At 36.5% G+C, this 27,110-nt stretch overlaps 1 protein-coding gene across 1 annotated transcript in view; it reads left to right on the top strand.

Moving 5' to 3' along the window:
- PRSS12 (serine protease 12) overlaps window positions 1-26,924 on the top strand; it is a 71,703-nt gene extending 44,779 nt beyond the window's left edge. Inside the window, exons 9-13 of the mRNA XM_040626270.1 lie at window positions 6,220-6,425; window positions 9,686-9,764; window positions 10,478-10,600; window positions 22,878-23,158; window positions 24,682-26,924. Coding sequence (XP_040482204.1) covers window positions 6,220-6,425; window positions 9,686-9,764; window positions 10,478-10,600; window positions 22,878-23,158; window positions 24,682-24,989 — 997 coding nt within the window. The 3' untranslated portion in view covers window positions 24,990-26,924. The remainder of the gene's footprint in view (window positions 1-6,219; window positions 6,426-9,685; window positions 9,765-10,477; window positions 10,601-22,877; window positions 23,159-24,681) is intronic.
- Window positions 26,925-27,110: the final 186 nt, after the last annotated feature.

Raw genomic sequence — 27,110 nt, 5'->3', positions numbered from 1 at the left:
TCTAGTATGTGTGTGTATTTATATATATATATTATATAAATACATATTTATTAAAAATTATATAAAAATATATTTATAAAAATATATAAATATATATAATATAATATAATATAATATAATATAATATAATATATATCAAGTCCAGCAGATCAGCATAGTATTTTTAGAAGGTTGAGAGAGAGAGAATGTGTTGATATCAGTTACACTTTTTAAGATACACTAAATAATTGTGATGGAAATTCCGTTGTATTTGAACTTTGAATCTATTAGCATATGTTTTCAAGATGGCATTGTTCTTAAAGTGCATATTTACTGTAGTATCCCTTAAAAGAAACTACAAAATAGTGTGTCCCTACTGAGTTAGTAGAGACCTAAAATTAAGTATATCTAGTTTTTATCTTATAATTAAATTGATGCAAAGGATTTAATTTCTGGCATATTTGTGTATGACATTTAAAAATAGAACAATTATATCACTCTTAATTATAATCCAATGGAGTATCAGTATCATAGTGACTTGATGCCCTCTGTCATCTATTTAAAAAATACATGAACAAGCTCTTTTTTGACCTTCAGAAATTTTACATAGTTCCTTTTTTTCCTTGAAATTGTATTTAAAATGTTCCTTCTCCACAGAATCCTAATGTTATTATGCTTTTAAAAAAATGTGTGTATGTGAGTATATACATATATACATACTTACACGTGTGTGTGTGTGTGTCTGTCTGTCTGTCTGTCTGTGAACACACATGGAGAGAGCAAGAGAGAGAGAAATTAAATCCTCCTGACAGGTTCTCTGGATTTTATGATTTCTAGTACACAACTGATTAAAGACAACAAAAACAAAAGTTTGATAAAAAAATTATTAAACATAGGAAATAAAAGCTGAATAAAGCTCCCATTTCTAACTTAGATTGATGGGTTGGGCTTATGGTGCTTGTTAAAGGAGGCTTCATTGCTATCATATATTTTGAACTGTTCTTTTGTCCACTTGGGAGGCTTTTAAATCTTGGAGCAATGCACTGTGGTAGGATTTGGGATGAGTGAAAAATATATCTTCCTTTTGTGTAGTAGAAGGAAAATTTTGAAAGAGAAGTTGATTTCGATTTCAGCAAGACCAGTTTTAGGTGAGAATACACATGTAATTTGAGAATCTGAATATTGATTCCCTTAAAGCCCATATGACTGGGAAGGTCATCTTCTATTCCCAGGAGCACTAAACGCCCAGTTTAAAGGCTGACTAACATATTGGAGTCTACCGTCTCTTTGAAATTGTCTGCTGTGAATTACTGCATGCCCACAGCCCAGTGGGAAGTCTCTTCCCTTTTTTCTAAAGATGACACAGTCCTTAATTGTAAAAAAAAAAGACAGTCACAGGAAATTTTTTAGATTCTACTATGTTGTTGAGAATGTCTTTATTTAATCATGCACTTTTATTAGTTTAAATGTTCTCTAATTTCTATCTGTTGATGTATCTAAAATGGTACATTGTTTTAGTGCTTAAATTGATAAATTTCTAAGAAATCATCCTTTGTTTTATTTAATGAGTCTAATTCTGTTTATTTAATGAGTCTAATTCTGTCTAAGTCTATATGTTTACTTCTACCTGTCATGTACGTCTATGGTATTTATCATGCTGTTTTTCTGTTCTTTGTGTAACCTTCTGTTTTTTGATTTGCAAGCAACACAATTTTCTATTTCATTCTTTCTCTAGTGGTTGGACATTCAGCATTCTTATTGTTTTACTAGAAGTTGTCTTTAAATTTTTAGCAAACATGCTGGCATATTTTCTTAAGATTTAAAAAATTATTATCTGTAAGTTTCTCTTGCTGAAAAATATCAAGACATTGTGCATACTGTTACTTGTCATCCTCACCTCCCAAACTCATGAGAATCACCTGGGATTTTAACTTCAGAATGCTATTAATTTCTTATTTTCTTTGAATTATGACTATTTGAATTTCAGGTTGCTTTATAGTACACACCCACGTTATCAGCAATTATTTCTATTTTTAAAAATGATTACTAAAGGGGAGCCTGAGTGGCTTAGTTGGTTGGGCATCTGCCTTGGCCTCAGGTCATGATCTCAGGGTCCTGGGATCAGGTCCCAAGTTGGATTCATTGTCCAGCGGGGAGTCTGCTTCTCGTTCTCCCTCTGCCTCTCCCCTTGCTTGTGTTCTCTCTCTCTCATAAATAAAATGCTTAAAAAAATGATTACTAAAATAAGCAATCTGTGGCAATTCCAACTCAGAAAAAGGAGAGAGAATACAAGTAAACATTGGAGGAAAGAAAAGTCATATAAGCACAGATACACAGAAGGTTAAAAAAACTGTAGAAGAGTACTGTGAATTACTTTTAGCTAATAAATTTGGAAATCTAGGTGAAATGGACGATTATCTGGGAAACCACATTTTCAACAAAAATATGATTATGAAAAGTGATAGAAAACCCAAATAGATTAATGATCATGGAAGATTGGTCAAGAGTTTTGACCAATCTTTGGTTCAGATAAGTCCCAAGTTATATAAATTGTTGCAGAGCAAGAAAAAGATGAAAATCTTTTCATTCATTTAATGAGGCTAATATAAATTGATTTCAAGACTACATAGTCTAAGTACACACACACACACACACACACACACACACACAGAGAAAACTATACCCCATCTCATCTATTGCAATTAATGTATTCTAGTGTGTCATCCATAAATGAAAACAAATTTGATCAGTTAGTAATGGTAAAAAGTTACATTTTAGGAATCATCATTCCTTCCTTATATCTATTAGGAAGCTTAGAATAAAATAAAACTACATCGAACAGGAATAAACCAAGAGTGCCTGCTATTACTGCATTGACTCAGTACTATCTGAAGTTCCCACTATCATTAAGCATTGAGGTATCAGTATTGAAAAGGAAGTCAAAATTGTCCCAGGAATATGATATTCCACCTAAATAACCCAAGAGAATCAATGGGAAAGACACTGGTGCTTATTAATGTAATCATGTACAACATAAATATTCTTAAAAGGCAATAGCTCCTATAAGCTAGGTAGAAAACAAAAGGAAAAAAAATCATTTAGATGGTACGAAAACAAACAAACAAAAACCAAACAAAGAAATGACTAGGAATAATCACAAGAATTGAGACCTATGTGAAAAAAGGTAAATCTTTGCTAAAGGTAGAAGAGCTAATAAGTGATATGCCACAATGCTGAAGGGAAGACAAAATAGAAATTAATCTATCCATTAAATGCTGTCCTCATAAAAATCTTTTCTTTCTCTTGGTGTATTTGGCGGGGGTGGGGGGTGGGGAGAGAGACTTGATTGCTGGGTTCATCTGAAATCATATCCATGTGGTACTGGCACAGGAACAGGAAAGAAGTCAATTACACTAACTGCACCCGTGGTTAACAACCTTGGTTGTACAGTTAAAATAATGCTGAGAGTTAAAAAAAAAAACGTTACCCATGCCCAGCCCCATTCCCGTGGATTCTGCTTTAATTGACATCAGGTGCGTTCAGGTTTTGCTTATATTTTAAAAGCTTCCAAAGGTAATTTAATGTGTTGCCAAGGTTGGGGATTACTGAACTGTAAGGACCAAGAAATGGCTTATGTACATGCAATCATGATAAATAATTAAATTAAAAAGCCTTTCAAATCAGTAGGGAAAGTTATTAGGACAATGACCTTAGGGACAAAAATCAAGCTAGATCCCTTACTAACACTAAAAAGAAATAAATTCCAGACAGATCAGAAGTATGATACACCAAATAAAACAGAAAAAACTTGATTCTTTAAATAATCACATTTTTGTTATATGTATTTCAAATGAATACTTGCTTTCCGAAGACTTGCCCTGTATTCAGCAATATATATCCAGAACCTTAAAAAATGTTTATACCCGTTGAACAAAAATTCTACTTCTGGGAAGAAATCTAAGCTATCCACAAAGATTTATATTTAAGTATATATCTATAATTGTAAGAAGTCTTGAATTTTAAAAGTAAATGTGCAGCAGCAGGGAAATAAACTGTAATTTTTCTATGTTAAAGTTTTTCTTTTAAGGGGTTTTTACTTATTTCGAGACAGAGTGAGCATGCAAGCATGTGCACACACGGGTGGAGGAGGGGCGCAGAGGCAGAGGGAGAGAGAATTTCAAGCAGACTCCATGCTGAGTGCAGAGCCTGACGTGATGCAAGACCCTGCTATCATGACCTGAGCCAAAATCGAGAGTCAGGCGCTTACCAGACTGAGCCACCCAGGAGCCGCTGTGTTAAAGTTTGATGCAGAGCTTCCTGAATAGGAATCATGTAGGGCTTATTAGAAAAAATGGATTCTAAGTCCCGCTGGTGATATGCTCACTCAATCAACCCAAGTGGCCTTTTAAGTCCTCTGAAGTTTGAGATCTACTGATGCGTACAATGACTTTTTTTAACCAGTAAAAATTAATTAGTTAGTATTTTTCCCATAAATATGTACAGGAAGGGAATATACCCAAATGTTAGCAGTGTGTCGTTGGGATTTTTTTTTATACTTTCGTTTTGTAAATTTGATACAATGAGCATTTATTACTTCTATAATCAATAAATCAGTTTCATATTAAAAAAGGTTTACTCTAAGAGTACTGTTAGAGTCATCTGGGCACAGGGGTCTTCATGACTATAAACATTTATAATAAGTTAAATCTTATTTTTATTTGCACATTATGTCAGAGTAGCAGTTACTAGTTAGCTGTACCAGTTTTGAAGTAAATGTGCTGCCAGCCACAAGCATGTGAGGCCAGGTCTCATCACTGAAGGGGGTCATTCAAATGAGTTTATCAGAGAATCCATATCAGTGAGCGACTTTGCTAGAGTTCCTACATAAGTATAAGAAAAGTATAATAGGGGCGCCTGGGTAGCACAGTCGTTGAGCGTCTGCCTTCGGCTCAGGGTGTGATCCTGGAGTTCCGGGATCGAGTCCCACATCGGGCTCCTCAGCTGGGAGCCTGCTTCCTCTCCCACTCCCCCTGCTTGTGTTCCCTCTCTCACTGGCTGTCTCTATCTCTGTCACATAAATAAATAAAATCTTAAAAAAAAAAAAAAAGGAAGTGCAATTAAAAAAAAAGTATAATAATTTTATCTTAGTTATGTAGATTGTATTTTGATGTGAGAAATCTGGTACAGATTGTCGTTTTTAATGAATTGATTTCTCTTGATTTAAAACCTGTCTTTTTGCCTATTTTTCTCTTGGGTTGTTAGGTTTTCTTTAAAAAAAAAATTAATGAATTTTGAGAATTCTTTTTTTTTTTTTGTATGATAGTCCCCTCTATTGGATGTAGTCACCAAAAAACATATTTATAAATATGTATTACAAATATATGCATCAACCTTTTAACTTATCTTTTACTTTTCCTTAGGGTGGTTTTTTAACAAAGTAGCATTCTTAATTTGTATTGAATTTATTAGTCCTTTAATTTAAAGTATATCCTTCTTTAATAAGTCTTTCCCTAACCTGAGGTTGTAAGGATACTTTACTTATAATTCAGAATTTAAAACTTTACCTTTCATAATTTTGCCATTAATTTATCAGGAATTGAGTTTTGAATATGGTGTTAGTTTTTGAAGTACTTCAGTAAAAAAGCTTTTGTATTTGGGTATTTAAAAAGAAGTACTGTGTAATTAAAAACAAACAACAACAAAAAAGTAACATACCAAAATAAGTCTTCCTTCTATTTGAGATTCCTGGTTTTGTCTTTCTCTGTTAAAAATTAGACTTTTTTTTTTTTTGACTTTTTTATTTCTAAAGTAGGCTTTAAAATTTTTGGCTCCCTAAGCTATTATTTAACCTCATAATTTTCTTGGCAGTTTCAACCAACTTTAAAAGAGTGTTATCTCTACAAGAAAATTTTGAGATGATTTTTTTCCTGCTTAAACTAGAGTTTAAGATTATCATGAATTTCTGACATGCCATTAAATGTGACTTTCTCAGCAGAAGCTAAATTAGAGGCAACTAACTGATGCAATAAGGAAGCTCTGGGGTAGGAAAACAGAGAAGGTATAGTTACTCCCTCTTTCAAGCTTTTTGTCTTTTTTGACAGTCATGAAATAAATATTTTTTAGCACACATAGATGCTAATTTTCATATTTAAGAGTTAATCGAATGAGACTATATATTGTGATGTATTCAGAAGTACGATTGTCTGGTTCTCCACATCCTCAAGAATGCTGTGTTCTCAGGGGCCCTGCCAGAGCAAGAACCATGGCTTATTTTGGGGAAGGAAAAGGACCCATCCATGTGGACAATGTGAAGTGCACAGGAAACGAGAGGTCCCTGGCTGACTGTATCAAACAAGATATTGGAAGACATAACTGCCGCCACAGCGAAGATGCAGGAGTCATTTGTGATTATTTCAGCAAGAAGGCAGCAGGTGACAGTAATAGAGGTAAGACCTTTTCTGGGGCCTGTACAAGTCAGAGCACTTTTAACTTCATTAGCATAAGCAGTACTTTGATAACAAAAATCTGCTTCCATAAGACTACATAGAATCCGTGTTCGTATTTGGAGGCAGTGGTTCCTGACAAACTTGACTGGATGGGGCTTACATGGGGAGCAGAGTTTGGGGCAGGAGTGGGTTTACAGGATTTGGCACCACACCCTTTTGACATTCTCAGCCGTTTCTGTACCATTCTTTCTCTGGATATAGTAAAACTGTCAAACTTGTTGGTATTCTTGAAGATTTAGAATTGACATTTACTTCATAAAAAGAAAGAATGATTTTTTTTTAAGAGGGGGAGAGAGAGAGGAGGGTGGGAGAGAGGCACAGGGAGAGAGAGATTCTCAAGCAGGCTCCACGCTCAGTGTAGAGACCAATGTGGGGCTTGATCCTACCACCCTGAGATCATGACCTGAACCGAAATCAAGAGTCAGATGCTTAACTGACTGCGCCACCCAGGCCCCCCAAGAAATGAAAATTTGAAGATGAATCACAGAAAGGAACTTCTTCCACTCTTACTAATATTTTAAGCAACCAGGATAAATTTAAAAGTAATTGCAAAAAGAAAATTATTTTTTGTAGAGTTTATTCTCTGAAATTTAAAAATATTAAGGAAAATCAGAAATAATCTTCCAGTATAATACTGTAATAGATGTTTTATACTTAAATAGAAAGGTCCTTGAAAGCTGAGAGTAACTTTTATGAAACAACTACTGTTTTAAATGAATAAAAAAAGTAGCTATTTTGTAGAAAACTATGGTTACATTTTATGAAAAGAATAATCACCTCTTTATGTGTGTTGAAAGTTCATAGTTTTGATGCATTGGACTTTCTGAAAATTAGGTGTCTATATTTGAGCATTCTCATTTTCTAACATCTTCTAATTGCTAAGGACAATGCAAAAATAAATTGGATGTTGTTAATATGATTCTTCACTGTCTGAGGAGCTCCTGAGTGTGAAGAGTACATATAGTCTTTTGTGCTTTGTTTTATATATGCATACACACACACACATATATATAATTGGCTTACCAAATCATATTATATATTTAATATTATTAAATAGTATACTTATATATAAGTATTAATTATACCCTAACTTATTAAATTCCCTTCAATAATTTAAACTACAGTCAAAAATTAAATATAACTAATTCTTTGGATTATGTCAAATTTCTGAAGCAGTAGAAAAACAAAAACTCAATAATTGTAAAATGTTTTCATGATATTCCTTTGTAAACCTATTTTAAAGTATGAAATACCATATTTATTTCATTGTTTATACATTTGTTTTCATAAATTCCTAGAGTTGTAGCAGCACTTATTTTGATACCTTTCCATGGTTCCAGTGCTACCATACCTCAAATAAAAAGATTTCATCTTAGACCAGCTGGATTACTGAATCTGGCTTATTAACCTATTGATTTTTTATTGAGGCTCAAGACCTAGCGACTTCTTTTTTTCTTTCTTTCTTTCTTTTTTTCTTTCTTTCTTTCTTTCTTTCTTTCTTTCTTTCTTTCTTTCTTTCTAGATTTTATTTATTTATTTAAGAGATAGAGAAAGAGCACAAGTGGGGGGGAGGGAGAGGGATAAGCAGACTTGGCGCTAAATGCAGAGGCCAGTGCAGGGCTCCATCTCGTGACTGTGGTCATGACCTGAGCCAAAATCAAGAGTCCCCCGCTTAACCAACTGTGCCACCCAGACACCTCCCTAGTGACTTCTATAAGGGGATTCAAATTCAAGCCATTGGTTATTGGTCATCTGATGGGATCCTTTTATAAATGAACTTCATTTTGTTTTCTTTTTTTCTTTCTTTCTCTTTCTTTCTTTTTTTTTTTTGTAACTGTGGATTTTGCTGCTTTAAATAGATTTTACATTTTTGCAGTCTGGTTCCTTGCCCCAGGATGATGTAAACTTTCAGTTTTGCTTGCTCAGTATTAATTACATCATTCTTTATTTTGGTGTTATATACATTGACCTGACTTGGAGCATTATTTGAAACTTATGTTTTTCTAATATCTTATAATTTGCTGTGTCATCTAGACGACTCATACACTAAGAGATGAGAATTAAAGTTTGACAGCATGCCTCTGAGATCATCTGGCAAATTAATGATCTTGGTAGACACTGTTGAACCTTTTTCTCTCTGAAGAAATAACTACTGATTCCTTATTGAGCTCCCTTTTACCTGATTATTATGGGAGAATATTAGTGTTGACTAGATTTTCGTGGTCTTGGCGTAATTCTCAGCCTTCTCTTCTTACACAGATAGAAAAACAGTATCTATCTATAGATTTTTTTTTTAAAGATTATTTATTTATTTATTTGACAGAGAGAGAGACAGCCAGCGAGAGAAGGAACACAAGCAGGGGGAGTGGGAGAGGAAGAAGCAGGCTCCCAGCGGAGCAGGGAGCCTGATGTGGGGCTCGATCCCAGGACCCCGAGATCACGCCCTGGGCTGAAGGCAGACACTTAATGACTGAGCCACCCAGGCACCCCTCTATCTATATTTTGTAACATATACTTAACCAAGGAAACAAAACACTCCTATAGAGATTCTCCTCCTTTCTAAAATTATTTTTGAAACAGTCAACCTTTATATACTTTCTTTTGTATAACACTTGTTCATGTATTTTAATTCTTAATTCTTTTTTTGTGCTCTTGATCGAGTGTTATCTTGGGAAGTTTGACTGTATTCCCTTAAATGCCACTGAGACTCCTTAGTAAACCCTTTCCCTATATTAATATGCTATATGAGTAAATGCAAATGTGAATTTAGATCAGAATGCCATTCTGAGAATGTGCTTTTCTCCTTTAAGTTACATTTTGTAGACATGGCTTGGTGATGTTGTGTATGAAAAGCAGGTAATTTAGACCAGTATCTCCTTTGCAATTCTCTTGCTTTGTTTAACGTCCCTGCACTCCGAAACAGTCTCTGAAATCGGCAGAGGAGGAGATGTAGGCACCTATAGGATGATGTACTGGGCAGGGTCCAAGCTGAAGATGGGAAACTTCCTCAAGTTCCTGATCTGCTTGTGAATTCTTGGTTAAATGAAAAGACTTTTAATTTTTATCATAAGAAAAAGTATCCTATAATTTGAGAAGACATTTTAAAATAGAGACGGAAGCAGCAAGAAAATGTGTCACTTGTGTCTTTACCCCACTAACAGCAATATGATAGTCTGATTAATAACCTCTGTCTGCTTCAGAATCCCTCTCTGCTGTTTGTGGCGTGAGATTACTGCACCGTCGGCAGAAGCGGATCATTGGTGGGAAAAATTCTTTAAGGTAAAAGGTTCTTCAGAGGAGATTTTCCATACTACAGAATTATTTTTGTAATACAGTGTTACAAATTGGGGTTTTTCTACTATTATGTAAGGGATTTATTTTACTTACGTAATTTTCTAAATTAAATACAGATTACACTGAAGATTTCACATTTTTTTGACCTACCTTAACTTTATATAGACCATGGTCTTAGATCGCTACCCTCTGACTTATAAAATAGATATGTTGCTGAAAAGTTATGTGGCAGAAACTAATTTAACAGGAGGTCTGAAAAAAATATGTAACTATAAAATCTGTTTAATTTAGAATATATTTGTTTTGGACTTGACTCTTTTTAATGTAATTTTTTTGTTTGTTGCATTTACAAATGGAAAACCAGTACTTTACTTATTAAATACTTCTTTAGACTGCCTGGGTGAGGTGGTGGGGAGAGAAAATATGCTTCAAACAATGAAGTATAAAGAAGACTCAGCTTGATTCCATGAATGTCAGAGATAGGTGGGATGCATATAAATGCCTATAAACAAATCTTCAGTGTGCCTGCTCAGAGTGCCTGCACCATTTTCAAAGTAGGAAGGGATTTTTACATCGTAGGGTCTCTTTTATACTGCTTTTCTCCCACCTGCAAGCCTTCTGAGTCATTGTTTTAATGGAAGCTTTTCTTTGCTTTTTTTTTACCTTATATGGACTTAAGTGGCTTACTTTCTTCTTAGGGGCGGTTGGCCTTGGCAAGTGTCCCTCCGGCTAAAGTCATCCCATGGAGATGGCAGGCTCCTTTGTGGGGCCACCCTCCTGAGTAGCTGCTGGGTCCTTACGGCGGCACACTGCTTCAAGAGGTATGTGTCCACCTTTCCAGACAACTCAGTTGGGCTCTTATTTGCCAGTTCTTCTAATCCCTTCCTTCTCTGTAGCATACTAGAAACTTGGGGTGACAGAGCCAGGCTACCAGTCTTCCTTATCTGTGCCAATAGCACTGTGGAAGTGGGGAGGTGACAGAAGGTGCAAAGAGCCTTCAGGAAGCTACTTGCTACTGCGGTATTAAAGCAAACTATAGGGAGCAGAGAAGATGTGTTTTGGGAAAATTTGTTTTATATTTTTCATATGTGATATCATAAGACTTCATTGTATATTTGTAATTTGTCCTATAGATTTTGTTCACTTTAACCGCCATGCAAATTTTAACTCCTATTGGAAGACAACATCACAGATTATTTATTCCCCTACTAATGGATAGTTAGGTGGTTTCCATTCTCTCACTATGAAAAAACAATGTGGTAGTAGATATCCATTCTGTGCCTCATTGGGTACATATATGTGGGAGCATTTTGCTAGTGTACGGGCACATTTCAATTTCACTTGACACTACTAATTTACTTTCTAAAGTAATTGTATCCATTTATATCTTGGCAGTGTGTAAGTCCCTCTTTACTCAAATCCCCACCTCAACGTGATACTATCAACATTTTTAATTTTTGCCAGTCTTAGACATTTTGGATTTCTTTTTAATTCCATTTCCCTGCTTAGTGTCTTCCTCTTTCATGAATTCTTTCTTTATATCCTTTGTTTATTTTTCTGTTGGATTGTCTTTTTGTAATTGATTTTAAAAATTTGTTCTGTGTACCCAGTCTTTGTTGTTATGTGTTACAAATACCTTTTCTCAATTTGGGTATATCTTGTCACTTGTTTAAGATCTTTTTCTTATAAAAATATTTTAATTTTATATGTTTAAGTGTGTCAGGTTTTTAAGTTTAATAAAAGTTTTTGTATTTTATTTAAAAAATCCTTTTCTAGCCCCACATGATGAAGATATTATCTTAGTTTTTCACTAAGAAAATTTACAATTTTGCTTTTTGTGTTTAGGTTTTTAATCTGTTTACAGTTTATTTTTGCATATATGGTATGAGAAAGGAGCCTAACTTTATACTTTCATGGATAGTTAGTTTACCAGCACTTTTTATTGAACATTATATTCTTTACCCAATTATTTATCACAACTATGTAGTATGCCAAGTTCTCATGTATCTTTTTTTTTCTAGGATCTCTAGTAAGTTCCTCTTATCTATTTTGATATATATTTATGGAGTAATCTTCCATGTGTAAAGTGTACAGGGGATACAGATCTATATTTTACATAGCCTTTGTCATTTCTGGGATAATAATTGAGTTTGAGTGTTCATGTATATACCAGTGGGTTTAATACATTCATGTGTTACATGAACAGCACAGATAATAAAGATTATATTCATCCATTAACTTAACAAAAAATTAGTATTCCCAGGAATATGCCATGCACTAGAGATATAGTGGAGAACAAGACAGATAAGGATGGTTGCTATGATAAGAGTTTTTAATGTAGTTATAGGAACCCAGAGTAGGGAGACATTGATATTGCTGATATGATAGTATCAAAAAAAGTTTAGGGCACCATTTTTTAAAAAAGATTTTATTTGTTTGAGAGAGAATGAGAGAGTGCACAGGGTTGGGAGGGCAAGGGGGGGGAAGGGGGGAGTGGGATGGGGAGGGACAAGCAGACTCCAAACTGAGTGTAGAGTCTGAGGTGGGCCCAATCCCATGACCCTGAGAATATGACCTGAGCTTGAAACCAAGAGTTAGACACTTAACCACTTAACTAACTGAGCCACCCAGGCACCTCAGGGCACCATTTTTAAAGTGTGGTCTTTCTACCACAATATTAGATACATTCAGCTTGTCAAAAGTCCAGATTCCTGGGCCTCTACCCGAGATCTACTGAATCTTTGGAGCTGAGCCTCAGGAGTTGGCATTTTTATCAAGCATCTCTGATGATACTTAAGAACACTAATGGTTAAGACCCGCTTGCCTAGTGGGTAAAATAGAATATGATCTGAATGTTTAAAGAATGATGATGAGGAAGAATATACTGGAATTGACAGGATACTTATCTATGTCCTTTTCAACCTATTAATCACGAAACTGAAAAAAGACACCGATGGTAAATTAATTATATTTTTGGATGCCAGAAGATTGGGAGGGACACATGTTGGAGATCGGATCCATGATGGCAAAAGATCTCGATAGGCTGATTCTAACAAGCAGTGTGGAATAAGGAAGAAGTAAAATGCTGACTTTAGTTCCAGGAAACTTGGCTTATGCGTTGCACAAGTGAAAAAGAGCTCATGAGTTTTAGAGTCCTGCAACCTTCTTACACGTCGGTGATGTAATGCAGTTGCCCACAGAGTCAATCAGTCGTGGGCAGCACTGACAGAACAGGGGCAAGACAGCAGCGATGAGCTTTGCTAGTCTTACGGTGCTCAAGCTACTGTCAGAGACAAAAGCATTGTCACTATCAAACAGAGAGAACTGTGCTCAGTTCTGGGTGCCGCATCATGAAAACAATGACATGATACGCCAGGGAAGGCAAACAGACAGGGGAGGTTGTGTGGAATTGAATTAGATTTGTTACCTGTTGCTTCAGATACCACAGATGTTAATGGGAGAAAAACTAATTTTCATTTTCGCATAGAGTTGTTTATTTTTTATTTCTTTAACACTAGGACTATTCCAAGATGGAGTGGGCTGTATGCGGGAGGAAGAGTAAGTTCTGTCATGAAGTGTGTTCGAGCACAGAGGTTGGATTCCTGGATTGGTAGAGGCGGAAGGTGGACAATATCTAATGTTGAGAGCATAGTGGTGAAAAACATGAGACGTATTTGAATGGTGGCAGTTATTAGTTAAGATAGTGATCTGGAGTTTTGGTAGTGGACTTACAGTAGAGAATCAGGAAAGGCCTGGAATGCCAGGATAGTGAATTTCTGTTTCAATCACTAGGTGGTGGGAAACACTAAAGGTTTTTGAGACTTGAAATGTGATCAAAGAGGAGTTTTAGGAGATCAGGCATTTGGAGATATACAGGATAAATCTGAGGAGGCAAAGCAAAATTATTAATCCAGGGGTCCGTGAGTGAGCTTCAAATTACATGAAAAGTCTTTGCATACATGCTTCTGGGGAGTGACTCGAATTGGTCCATGTTACCAAGTGATTAAGACTCACTATGGTAGGACCTAGAGGGAGACTGATTACAAGGCTATTATAATAGAGACAGAAGGTAGAGAAGGAGAGAAGGTAGAGCTGCTGTGACCGAAATCATAGAACTTGGTACTTTGTAACAAAAGACTTGGATCTGGCCATTGAGACCAAGGTCACAGTTTTCCTTCAATTTTAACTGCTTAATTTATTCAGCCTGTTAAGAGCCTCAGTTTTCCCACCAGTAAAATGAAGGCAGTAACATTCCATGGTGAGGAACAAATGATCTGCTAAGCATCTGAAAGTATTTTATAAACTGTAAAATTCAAAACAAATGTTGGCTATTATTATGTTGGGGTTAAAAAAAGGGAATCACAGATAATTATTATCAAAAATAGGAAATTCAGGATGATTTTATTCCACTGACTACTGGAGAAGAAAGTAGGAAATTACGAGAACCTGGAGAAACCTGTCTTAGGGCTTAGAGTTTGGGCAGAGTAACTCAAGAGGTTCGGTTTTGATTATCCTCCTCTTGATTAAGATACCTTGTCTTTCAGGTCTCTGTTAAAAGTTATAGACTTCAGGGTTCAAGGCTTAAAGTTTTAAAGTAGTGAAATTACCCAAAAATTCTACTTGAGGTTGAAAACTTTGATCTGACTTTTGGGTCCCCTGGAAGGTCTTTTTCTTTTTCTTTTCTTTTTGATACATGTTTGGGTTTGTTTGTTTACATGTCATTATTCCTCCCCTGGCGTGCTCCTTCTAGATTCTTGCTTAAAGTCAGTAATCATCTCACTTCTGTTTATAAACCAAGTGTCTAGTATATTACTTGGCACAGAGGAGAGACTCCTAAATGGTTGTTGCATGATGAAAGTGGGGGCTCAGTTGCCAGATAGTGGATATATTTAAGAATGTTGGACTCTTTAGAGGATGGTGGTATTTTAAACCTAGATCAACAGATAATTCCTTCCATATGTCATTTCTGAATTTCTTCCCTTTATCTGCTGAGTATAAGATAAAGACAGTTGATTAAAAAGCAGAGGAGCAGATTATGATATGCAGCATTTTGATGTGCTGTAGATATAATGCAAGATTCTTTTAATGTGCGTAGGGAGAGAATTGTTTTGCAAATGTGTTTTATATCCATCTGACTTGGTCTGTAACCTTTACCAGATTTCATAGACTTCCTATTTTGCAATGCCTAAGGAGGCTACAGCTCACATCTTTATTGCAGTAAGCCTATTAAAAAGCTAAGGACACTTACTAGTGATTCAGAATAAGCTCCCAATTTTGTTTGTTTCTGGGTTCAGGACTTTTTTTTTTTTTTAAGATTTTATTTATTTGACAGAGAGAGACACAGCGAGAAAGGGAACACAGGCAGAGGGAGTGGGAGAAGGAGAAGCAGGCTTCCTGCTGAGCAGGAAGCCCAGTGTGGGCTCGATCCCAGGACCCTGGGATCATGACCTGAGCAGAAGGCAGGCGCTTAACGACTGACTTCAGGACTTTGGATTAAAACAGAAATCATCAGAAACTCTGAAATTTGCAAAAATCAATTTCCTTTGGAATTGCAGGGAAACTGCCCTGTAGAAGCAAGATCGTCAGGTTCTGAGAGATTATCTTCCTTTTAGATTTCTTGGGAGTCTAATTTGTTTATTTTTTATTTGTTAAAAGATATTATTTATTTATTTGAGAGAAAAAGAGAGAGAGAGTGAATGGGAGAGAGAGAGAGAGAATTGGAAGCAGACTCCATGCTGAGTGCAGAGCCCGATGTGGGGCTTGATCCCAGGACGAGATCATGACCTGAGATGAAACCAAGAGTTGGATGCTTAACCAACTGAGCCACCCAGGCATCCTTTGGGAGTCTAATTTAAGGTCTACTGGTCGGGGACTTAAATTTCGTATTTTGAAATTAGCTCTCATGCACTTTTTCTATTTATATCTCCACTGCTTTAACTACTGGACTTCTGTATATGCTCTATAATGGTTTCTTGTTCATCAGGCCTTCCTTGGTGCCTAATTCTTACAGTGATGATATAGGCCAGTGTTTTGAACAGCTATTTTTGAATGAGGCATGGATTGCTGTTAACCATCTGTGTTATTTTACACTGTGGGATGACAGCTTTTTATGTTTGTTTGTTTTGCCTTTATAGTCATTCTTTTATATAATCCTCATGTCAGAATAATCTAAGAATGATGGCCTGGGAGGTTGAGATCAGAATGCAGTTCCTTCAGATCTACTATCCTGTCATATTCATTTTATATAGTCTCTTTACATGATAAGGGTACTTTATTGTAAGGCTGACAAGAGTTCCAGTAATCATATCCTAATTTGTTTGTAAATTTCACATGTGCTGTGTCCCAAACACTTTTTTATGCCAACGTAATTAGGGTAACTGAGGTAATTGGTGAATCACCATTTATAGGCCTTCTATCTCATCTTTCACATTTTTCCTAGTGTTAATGCAGTGCAGACTTTGGAATGTAATATCCTGTTGGCATTTTGAAGTGGAAACTTGGAATAAATCAAGTTTTTTTTGTAGTCCCTATGAAACTTACATAATATAAATTACTTGCTTTTGATATTTTCTACTCTAAACTATGAGTATCATGAAATGACCCTCTCTCTATTGTGGTGCAGCAAAATAATTGAAAGAAAAATTCATGAATATTACACTAATTCCTTTTAGTTGCTTATTCTGGTAACAAGCATCATTTTGGAGGGAAGAATGAATGCAAAACAAGACTCCCTTCTTTCTGTAATTCTACTGCAAATTCAATTTGATCAAGAATATAGCTTTACTTGATTTTATCTTTTAATTTATTGCCTAGAAACACTATAGCAGCTGGAAATTGTCAGAGATTGTTGCTCTGAAAATCAGAAATGTCTAAATCTTTGTAATTATAAAGATGAGCCACAGAGATTGTGGAGTCACTTTTTAAAAACACAAAGTGTCAGGTGCTTAGCATATGCTCCATTATAACCTAGTATCTAGTAGAGTCCATTAGGAACATGGTCTTTTAGTGATATACATAATACCATCAATCATGCTAAAACCATTTCCTGAACACACACACAACACACATATACTATATATATGTGCGTGTGTATACACACACACGCATACGCAAACACACACACATATGAGAGTGTGAGGTTCTATGGAGAAGATCACTTCTCTCTAAGCAACTGTAACAATTTACACAAGCAAATTCAATCACTTTTTGAGTTTCATCCAGAAAACACAAAAAAACAGATTCTAGTAGTAGCAGATGTGTACAGGTTGATGTAAAATACTTTTTGAAGAGATAAAAATGTAAAATACTTTTTGAAGACACATAAAGAATAAGACCCTGCAACATGAATTAACTCTTCTATTTTTAATTCCAGTAATTTTTTGTTCTTAAACTCCAGAATCTCAGAAGAATGGAGACATTGAATTTTACAAAACTGCTGTGTTTCAGATCCTTTCTTGCTCAAGCTTGTCTGGCAATTTCATCCAATTTTTATTTGAGGAGGAGTTGAAGGCATTTCAGCAAAACAAACAATTGGATGGTGTGTCAGCCAAACCTAAAATGTTTGTTTTAGAAGCATTTTTGAATATAAAAAGTCTGTCAAAGTAACAGAAGCTCAACTAGAGTTTTTATGTTGAAAAAAAAAAAAAGATTCCTTGGTATGTCTTCTTAAGAAGTCTAGAACTATAGTAAATGTTTTCAAAGTCCACAATCATATTGGGAACCTCAGCCAAAGTGTTATCCCTGTGTATATAATCACACCCACTGAGAGAGGTGACAGTAGAAGACAAATATTTGGTTAGCTAACTAATCCAGTCTTGTGCTGGATGCTCTTCAAATTCCAAGCATGTGATTATTTCTAAGAATAATTGGAGTGAAAGGAGTGTGGGAATCACTGCTTAGGTTTAGCTGGTCCATTTCCTTAAATTAGGACAACTTTAAATGTGTAGGTACTAATAGATTCATTTTGACAAGAATGATGCTTTTTCTCTTCTTCTCAGGTAAGTATTTTATTTTTGTTTTCAGTTTAATATCAACTCCTGATTGGTGAGCATACTAAATTTGGAGTATATTCAAAACTATTGGCTGAAATCTACTTGATTTGAGAACACAGTATATGCGTGTAACGTGTATGGGTTTTGTGTTTTGATACCTTTATGTAATCTCTTATGACGCTCACTTCACCTAGTGAGATTCCAGGAGTTATCACTATACCTTTAAGTCTTTGGTGTAGTGGTTCTCAAGCTTGACTGTGAACTTGAATCACCTGTGGTCCTATATCAGCCCTATTAATTTAATATTCTCAGAGACTGTGTAACCTGGACATTTATATTTTTCAAAGTGGTACAGGTGATTCTGGTAAACAGTCCGCATTAACAAGAACATCAGATATTTAGGAGGTTTGTAAAATGTAATAGACGTGTGCCTGGGTGTCTCAGTTAAGTGTCCGATTCTTGATTTTGGCTCAGGTCATGAACTCAGGGTTGTGAGATCCAGCTCTGTGATGGGCTCTGCACTCCACACAATCTGCTTAAGATTCTCTTTCTCTCGGGGCGCCTGGGTGGCACAGCGGTTAAGCGTCTGCCTTCGGCTCAGGGCGTGATCCCGGCGTTATGGGATCGAGCCCCACATCAGGCTCCTCCGCTATGAGCCTGCTTCTTCCTCTCCCACTCCCCCTGCTTGTGTTCCCTCTCTCCCTGGCTGTCTCTATCTCTGTCAAATAAATAAATAAATAAATAATCTTAAAAAAAAAAAAAAAAGATTCTCTTTCTCTCTCTTGTTTGTCCTTCCCCTGAGTGTGTGACTCTCTTGCTCTTCCTCTCTGTCAAAAAAAAAAAAAAAAAAAAAAAAGTAGTAGAAACTTTAAGTGATGGTGTTGTAAGAACTGGTGAGAAGCTGACTCTGATTTTAGTGAAGTTAGGGATAATAGTGTATATATGTAGATGTGGGTGTCTTTGGAAAGTAGTTGTTTAACACACATTAAGACTTTTCTCTGTGCCAAGCACTTTGCCTAGTGCTGAGGATACAAAAGTGAGCATGGCATGGCCCTTACACTTATGGAGCCTTTAACTGGGAGGACCTGACATAACTTAGTCTTAGAAACTGTCACAAATGCTAGGACAGTGTGACTGGGAGTGTTCAAAGACAGGATTGGCCAGTTTTCAGGCAGGGCAGGAAGAGCTTCCTAGGAGGCTTTTGACTTGAGACTTGGGTGATAAAATCAGTTTTTGCCATATTAGGATGGGAGGTGGGATGATACTGCAAGTAGTTTGAATAAAGACAGGTGTATGAGACACCTCATCAAGCAACTAAAATGATAGGGGCATGCAGACCAGGCTGGTATCAGGTGGGCAAGGGCCATTCTTGGATGGATTTGCATTTCATATAAGGCATTTGAACTTTATTGTGTAGATAATGGAGACCCCTTGAAGGGTATACAAAGGAGTAGTTATACTGTCAGAGATAAACCTCCCTCTTGCTGCAGTATGATGAAGGGGCTGAAACAGTTAAAATTCGAAGCAGCAAGGCTATTGGACAGACTACTGCAGGAGTCCAGGCATGAGGTGACACAGTAAGGCAAGACTGCCCAAGACTTTAACAGTGGGGTATTTTAAAACAAAATTTCCTTGTTGCAGTAATGTCTTGTTTCTTTGTTTGTTGGCTGAAGACCCACTTTTCAGATAATGTAGAATATATTTATATGGCTAGTTTAGATACAAGCATCATTTTAGCAAAGTACTACAGCTCTCTTTCAAAGAGGGGAAATATTGTTGCAATGTCTTTTTTTTAGGTGAACAGTAATATAATTATCTGAAGGGATATAAAAAGTTCACGTATGAAGGGAATATCTCATAATTCAGGCTTAAAAATTATAAGCAATGTAAGAGACTGCATTAAAAAGATATAATAAAACAGGGTGCCTAGTATATGCCAAACTGTTTCTCTAGACCATTGCTGTCTAGCAGAAATACGATGTGAGCCACAAATGTGACTTTAAGTTTTCTAGTAGCCACATTAAAAGATAAAAAATCAAACAGGTCAGGGCACCTGGGTGGCTCAGTCAGTTGAGCATCTGACTCTTGATTTTGGCTCAGGTCATGATCTTAGGGTTGTGAGACTGAGCCCCACGTCAGGCTCCACGCTCAGTGGGGAGTGTGGTTGAGAGTCTTTCCCTCTCCCCCTGCTCATGCGTGCTCTCTCTCAAATATAAATCTTAAAAAAATCCAAACAGGTTGAATTAATTTTAATTATATATTTTATTTAACTTGGTATATCCAAAATATTATTGCAAAATGTAACATAAAAATTGGGATATTTAATACTTATCTATGAAGACAATATATTTAGTATTTTTTCATACTAAGTATTCAAAATCCATTGTATGTTTTATACTTTTAGCATATTTCAGTTCAGACTAAACACATTTCTAGTACTCCAATATCCACATGTGGCTATGGGCTACAGTACTGGACAGTGGAGCTTGAGATAATTTCTTCAACTCCATTCTAAAGATATATGAAACATTTCAGCAGCACTTTCAAGGATGTATTGGCAATTCTTTTTTTTTTTTCCTTAAGATTTATTTCTTTGAGAGAGAGAGAGCACACGAAGCAAAGTGGGAAGGGCAGAGGGAGAGGGAGAGAGAATCTCAAGCAGACTCCACCTGGATCTCGAAGCCCCACTCAGGGCTCAGTCTCATGACCTTGAGATCACAAGCGGGGCCAAAACCAAGAGTCAGACGCTTAACCGACTGGGCCACCCAGGTGTCCCTTGGCAATTATTCTTTTTAGAACAGTGTTCAATCACTTGAGGTTTTACTTCAAAACCTGAATTCATTAATAGGCATACTGAATTTTTATAATATAGTATCAGTACACAGAAAGTAGAAGTGAGAAGTATTTAAATCTGATTTTTCTCCATGAGTATACTTTTTGCTGTTTCAGGATGTGAAATAATGGCAACCTTTACTTAAATTTTGAAGTGGAATCCACAAGAGTATATTATCTGTGAACAATGTATAAAAAACTTTCTGAATTTTGAAGATCTGTGATGACTTAAGGTTGGAAATGGAGAATCAAGGAATCAGAAAACTATTAGTGTTAAATTATTAGTATTATTGATCAACAATCAGCAGCTGGATAAATCATCTTTGGTGCATTGTTCAGTTTTTTGAGCTAACATAGTTAAGAAAATTACATTATATATGCAAGCCCTACACAGGGGTACTTAGTGTTTGAATAACTTAGAGCTTCCAGTCATTTTACAGGAGGAAATGGGAGGTTGTATTTAAATAGGCAGTCACTAGAAAATTCCAAGTTTTGAATACTGACTCCTCTAAATTCACATTCAAGTACAGTTCTCATATCTAGTGTAAGACTTCCAAGTTTTCATAAAAAGAATTAAGGTATGTTTTCCCATCTCACAGTCAGATGCTAGCACAAAGTAGGTGCTGAGCTGATGAAACCATAGTTGGAATTTTGGCAGATTAAAGGAATGAAGGACTGAGTTTTTGCAAAAAAGCGATTGTGGAATCCAAGCCTGGTAAAAAGGGAAGTCATAAGCAGAGTGAGATTGTAATGAAAAAAAACTAGTGGGTTTAAAGGCTGGAAGTCTAATGGGGTTGAAGGACTGTAGATCTGTAAAACTATAAAGACAGGAGGTGAAAAGTGGGAGATGCATGAAATCAAGACTTCAGAAATGTACAGTATTTGGTGAATACCAGGTCTGGGTCTCACAATGGGAGTAGGTGGCTGAGATGGAGAATAGGCTCACCACAGATAAGGAAGTTAGGGAGTTAAAAGGGCATGGTTTTGGAAATTAAGCCATTAAGAATGTCTCAAGTAGTGGTTAAGTAAGCGAGATGCTATATAATCTTAAGTGAGAAAGAGGAAGTAACCAGGAAGTGGGGTGGATCATGTATTCTATGTAGTTCTCAACTGTGGCCAGTTTGCACCAGAGGGGACACAGGGAAATGTCTGGAGACATTTTTGGTGGCCACAGTTGAGGGGTGTATGCATGTGCTTTACTGGCCACCTTGTGAAGAGAGGTCAAGGATGCTTCTAAACATCCTACAATGCACAGAACAGCCTCTCTCTCACAACAAAGATTTATCTGGTTCCATATGTCAGTAGTGCCAAGGCTGGGAAACTCTGGTTTAGGAGAATGGGCCACCATCAAGTTATGTTGGTTGGGAAAACAAGCTGAGAACTATCAATCCAGTAAATATTGTTTCTACTTAAATTGAATAGTTTAAGGAAAAAAGACACATTAAAAATATCCATTCATTCACTAAATCAACAAACATATGCTGCATTTCTACTTAAGGAAGGCATCACTATTGTTTGGTGTTTAGGATTCATCAGTGAACATAAAGATCCCTGTCTTTGGATGCCTTTTGTTTAAGCAGAGGGAGACTGAGAGCTATAAATATAACAGTAAATTAGATGGTCTGTTAAGAAGTGGTGTTAAAGAAGAGAGATTAAGGATATTGAGAGTGCTGGGGAATGGAGGACAAAGGGTGGACTGCAGTTATAAATCAAGTCTCACTGGGATGATGTCTGGACAGAGATTTAAGAGATGAGAGAATATAATGATATATGTTGCCCTGAAAATACAGTTTTGGTTTGCATTCAGTTCACAGGAAAGGGGAGTAAAGTGGGTTGTGCTGAAGTGGTCTAAGGGATACAAAGTTAGACCAGCCATGATTTCTGGCCTCAAGGAGCTTTGTGATGAACTCGCATCTTGGAAATGATAGAAAAACGAAGACAGCAAATACAAGACAGTAATTTTGCTCTATACTATTTGTTCCTGTTTTGGTCTTTTTTCATGTTGGGAAATAACAGGTTAATGATTAGCTGTTATTTTCCACTCATGCTCCACATTTGCTCCTTCTCAGAAAACAATTACATGGGAACCTGGATTAAGCAGTGAAATGAAGTGATGAAATGGGTTTGGAACACAACTGAGAGTGGTGGGATCAGAGAACTGGAAAGGGTAAATTTACAGGAAGGGATAACGATTAGGAAGAAAGGCGCAGTGTCTCTATTCACCTTCCCTGCTGACAGTTCTGTTTCAGCCGCTTACTAGTTCTCTGCCTCTCAGGTATGGTAACAGCACAAGGAGCTATGCTGTTCGGGTTGGGGATTATCATACTTTGGTGCCAGAAGAATTTGAAGAAGAAATTGGAGTTCAGCAGATTGTGATTCATCGGGGGTATCGACCTGACAGCAGTGACTATGACATCGCCCTGGTTCGATTAGAAGGACCAGAAGAGCAGTGTGTTAGATTTAGCAGCCATGTTTTGCCGGCCTGTTTGCCACTCCGGAGAGAGAGGCCACAGAAAACCGCCTCCAATTGTTACATAACAGGATGGGGAGACACAGGTAATGTAGATAATACAAAGAACAAATGAGACCTGGGTATGTTCTTATGTATGGTATTATCAATACTTTTGGGTGTACAATGGGTATGAAAATCTTCAGTGGGTTAAGGCTTAGGTGTTTGGAAATTCTGCCAAGTGTATGATGCATGCATGTAATTTGGATTCGTATCCTGAGGGTACTGTTGGTTACTGTTATATGTTTAGCACAAATTGACAGAGCTCAACTGCCTTATGGGGTAGAGAATCCTGTACTTTCAGTTCCAGACTAGTAAGACAGAGGAAATGGGATTTTTGATTTTTAAGACCCTACTCCAATACTTGGGCCCGACTGGCTATATCTTAAAAAGCTTTCCCACGACTCAGACATAGCTATACCAGCAAAGGGCCATGGTGTCTGATGGCCTTGTTTTTTCTGTAATGAAGGCCATTATCAAACTCAATTTTATGGAGAATCTCTAAATATAGAGGAGACAGAAGAGCCCCTTTGCTTGAAGTGGAGATCCAACCGGCTTTTTCTCCTTCATCCCACCCTCCCAAATCCCAAGCTAGAGCAAGATACTCATTTTATAGTCTTCTCAGGCAAAGTTTTCTGTATTGTGTTGCTACAGAATTAAATCAGTGTACTATCAGCTACTGCTTGTTCAGGGTGGTCCTTGAAACAGATGTAGGGTTCACCTGGATTGGGTGCCTGATTCATAAACGGCTATTGAAGAAGGGATAGGTTGACTGCTCTCCATTCAAATAAAACACTGATCATTTTTCACTCTTGAAAAGAGCATCAAGTATTTCTACATGTGATAATTTCAGTGTTTTATTTAGTAAATGTCTGTGTTCATTTTATCACACACTGCACAAAATATGGGCTTTATACTTGTATTATATCATAGCTGCAAAAAGGCATATAACTGACCAATCCTGAGATAAATCACAAAGAAAGCATTTCCTGGATGATACAATAATCAGAGTAAATGCCATCTCTGTACACCATGTGTACCTATGAGGCAAATCAAGTCTCTGAGAAGGCTTAACTATATCCATTACAATTCATGAGGGAAGGTTCATTTACTTTCCTTTAGACACATGAGTTAGCAGAAATGACAAAGTCAAGTCAATTTTATACAATGTTTTATTATGAGTTATTCCAACTGAGTAAATAGGGAGCAAGAAAAACAATGGAATTTAGATCCAAGAAAAGGCTCATGGAAAACATCAATTATACATTTTAGCCACTGAACAATGAATGGCTTGCCAGTAGAGTACACTAACCTCAAATGGTCCAACTTAGGCCTGTTTGGTATATAGTAATGTTTTGCTTCTCAATTCTTATGAAATGCCATGGTTCTATTTAGAGTAGTTCTTGCCAGTTTATGTCCTTCTATACCATTTACTTATCACTTATTTAAACTACACTGTATCACAAAAAGGCTTTTATTTTCAAGTCTATTAAATGTTCACATAACTGTTAAAAATGTTTTCTGTAAGGTCTTTAGCTGGCATCTAATTCAGATTATTTGGTCTGACTAGGACGAGCCTACTCAAGAACTCTACAACAAGCAGCCATTCCCCTACTTCCCAAGAGGTTTTGTGAAGAACGTTATAAGGGTCGGTTTACACGAAGGATGCTCTGTGCTGGAAATCTACATGAACACAAACGTGTTGACAGCTGCCAGGGAGACAGCGGAGGACCACTCATGTGTGTTCGGTCAGGAGACAGCTGGGTTGTGTATGGGGTGACTTCCTGGGGGTATGGCTGTGGAGCCAAGGATTCACCTGGTGTCTATACCAAAGTCTCAGCCTTTGTACCCTGGATAAAAAGTGTCACCAAATTATAATCCTACATGGCAACCTTAAGAGAAAATATGTTGGAAAAATTTTCAACCTCTACATCAGCACTCAGCCAGAGATGCCAACTTATGGGGATGAGAGCCTTGTTTCTGCTTTTGTGTTGTGTTTAAATTATGTACACCATTGCTGCTTGAGAAATCTGTGATGTGAACATTCTTTGTTAGATACCTCAGTGTAGTACTAATTATCCTTGATTAGCATTGTTGGAAGTCTTTATTCTCATTCCCCAGAGATTACTGTGTATCAGTTGTGCAATAAGGCTGTTTTTATTCATTGGGATTAAGAGTTTATAATTGAATCAATAATCTTTATTACACTTAAAGAGTGGTATTGTGTAATTAAGCTCCGATTTTCTTCAAAAAATTGAGAAATTTCCACCTTGAATCTCTGTAGCCTTTGACAAGTGAGGAGATCAAGGGTCAAAAAGGTGAAGAAATCCACTATAGACCTAGACTGGAATAGGATCAGTCACAATACATTCCTGAATGAAGCCTTTGTACCATGCACTATGGCAACATTCTAGTTACCTGGCAAAATTTGGAATAATACCGTATAGTAAAGAATGCCTTCAAATTGTTGGGATATATAACCTAATTTATCCACTTTATTTGCTAACATCCCTCTAGCAGTTACTTTCAGCTACTTTACATTTATAGCTTGATAAAATTTTCCCTTGGCATCATGCCATTTGTTGTACCATGACTTAGAGTGCCATCTATTGCAACTTTCTTGTAATGACTAAAACATGTAGATTTCCACTATCCTGTCCCAGCTAATAAAAATACACTATTAAAAATGCTTTCTCTGCTTATATAGTGGGGGAAAAAAAGCTCTAAAATAACTTATTTGTTTCAAGTGATTTAATTCATACACCAGCTTTGTGCTAGGCACTGCATTAAGTGGCTATGCACCTCACAATTTACAACAGGCTAGTAAGATTTTATAGTATCCCCAGCTTTCAAATAGTCAAACAGACCCAGAGGCCGAGGTAAGACAGTGGGATCTGAACTTCAGAAGAGGTGCCCCAGTACTGTCAATGTTATTTTCTCCCTCCACTGCTATCTAAAGGCAATTTTTCCCTTTGGCTATTTCCCAACCCAGTAAGGGGACAGCTGCTTACAATGTACCCTTTCAGGACATTCCTGATAGCAATGCAAAATCTTTGCCCAAACATAAAAGGTCTGCCCCTCAGGCTAACTAAGTAATCACCACAAGACAATGATTGCTAATATCAAGAGCCCTTAGGTGGTTTAAATAGTTTTTGTATATCCAAGAAATGGATGCATAAAAACCAGTAAAGAGTTCAGTGTGAACTTTAGGATTAGGATGAGTTAAGTAATCCTCTTCAAAGACTAAATACACATTAAGGGGACTTCACTACTTTCCCTACTGCATCTACTTATGTCCTTTTTGTAAATCCTCAGCTTTGTAAAAAACTGGTGCTAACATAAAGGTGCTTTATAGTTTACTACTTTACAGGACTGCAATGCTGTATCAGGCAGAACATTAAAACTTTTCTAAAAGCTTAAGATTTTTGATAAGGAAAAACTTTTCAAGCATTTACATCTACAGAGATGACAGCTACACAGTGCACACCTGCACAAGGGCTTGAGAAAATGTGCAATACAGGAGAGACAGTTTATCTTTACTGAAAATTAGCACAGGCCACCTTTCTAATTAAACTATAGTGCAGATGTAAGCAATATTTATATTGAAATTTTAACAGACCAGAGGTCGGGACACTTTAAAGACAGATAGCTAACAGGCAGCCTACAGTTTGCTCAAACTTGAATAGAATACTTGGTTCATAATATATGCCTTTATTATAGCTAGCTTTTTCTTGTTAAACGTTAAGTGTGACTTAAAAGACACAACTGTTCAGTGCACATTTGTGTGAATAAAGTGCATAGCTGTTCACCTTGTACAGTAGCCTCAATCTTTTGTGTGGTATAAAATGACTGTGCTGTCCCTTAGGGGTACCTGGCTTTAATGTTGTTTCCCTCCAAATACTGTAATACCTTACAATACTCATTCATACTAGTTCCACACCACTCTTACCAGAAGAGGTAGCCTGTTATTATTTGTAGTAACAAATAACTTTCCACTTC

The sequence above is a fragment of the Ursus maritimus genome, unplaced genomic scaffold (genome assembly GCF_017311325.1).
Source record: "Ursus maritimus isolate PB19 unplaced genomic scaffold, ASM1731132v1 scaffold_11, whole genome shotgun sequence".
NCBI lineage: Eukaryota > Metazoa > Chordata > Mammalia > Carnivora > Ursidae > Ursus > Ursus maritimus.
Note: the sequence above shows the minus strand (reverse complement) of the source record. Positions and strands in the feature narration are given on the sequence as shown.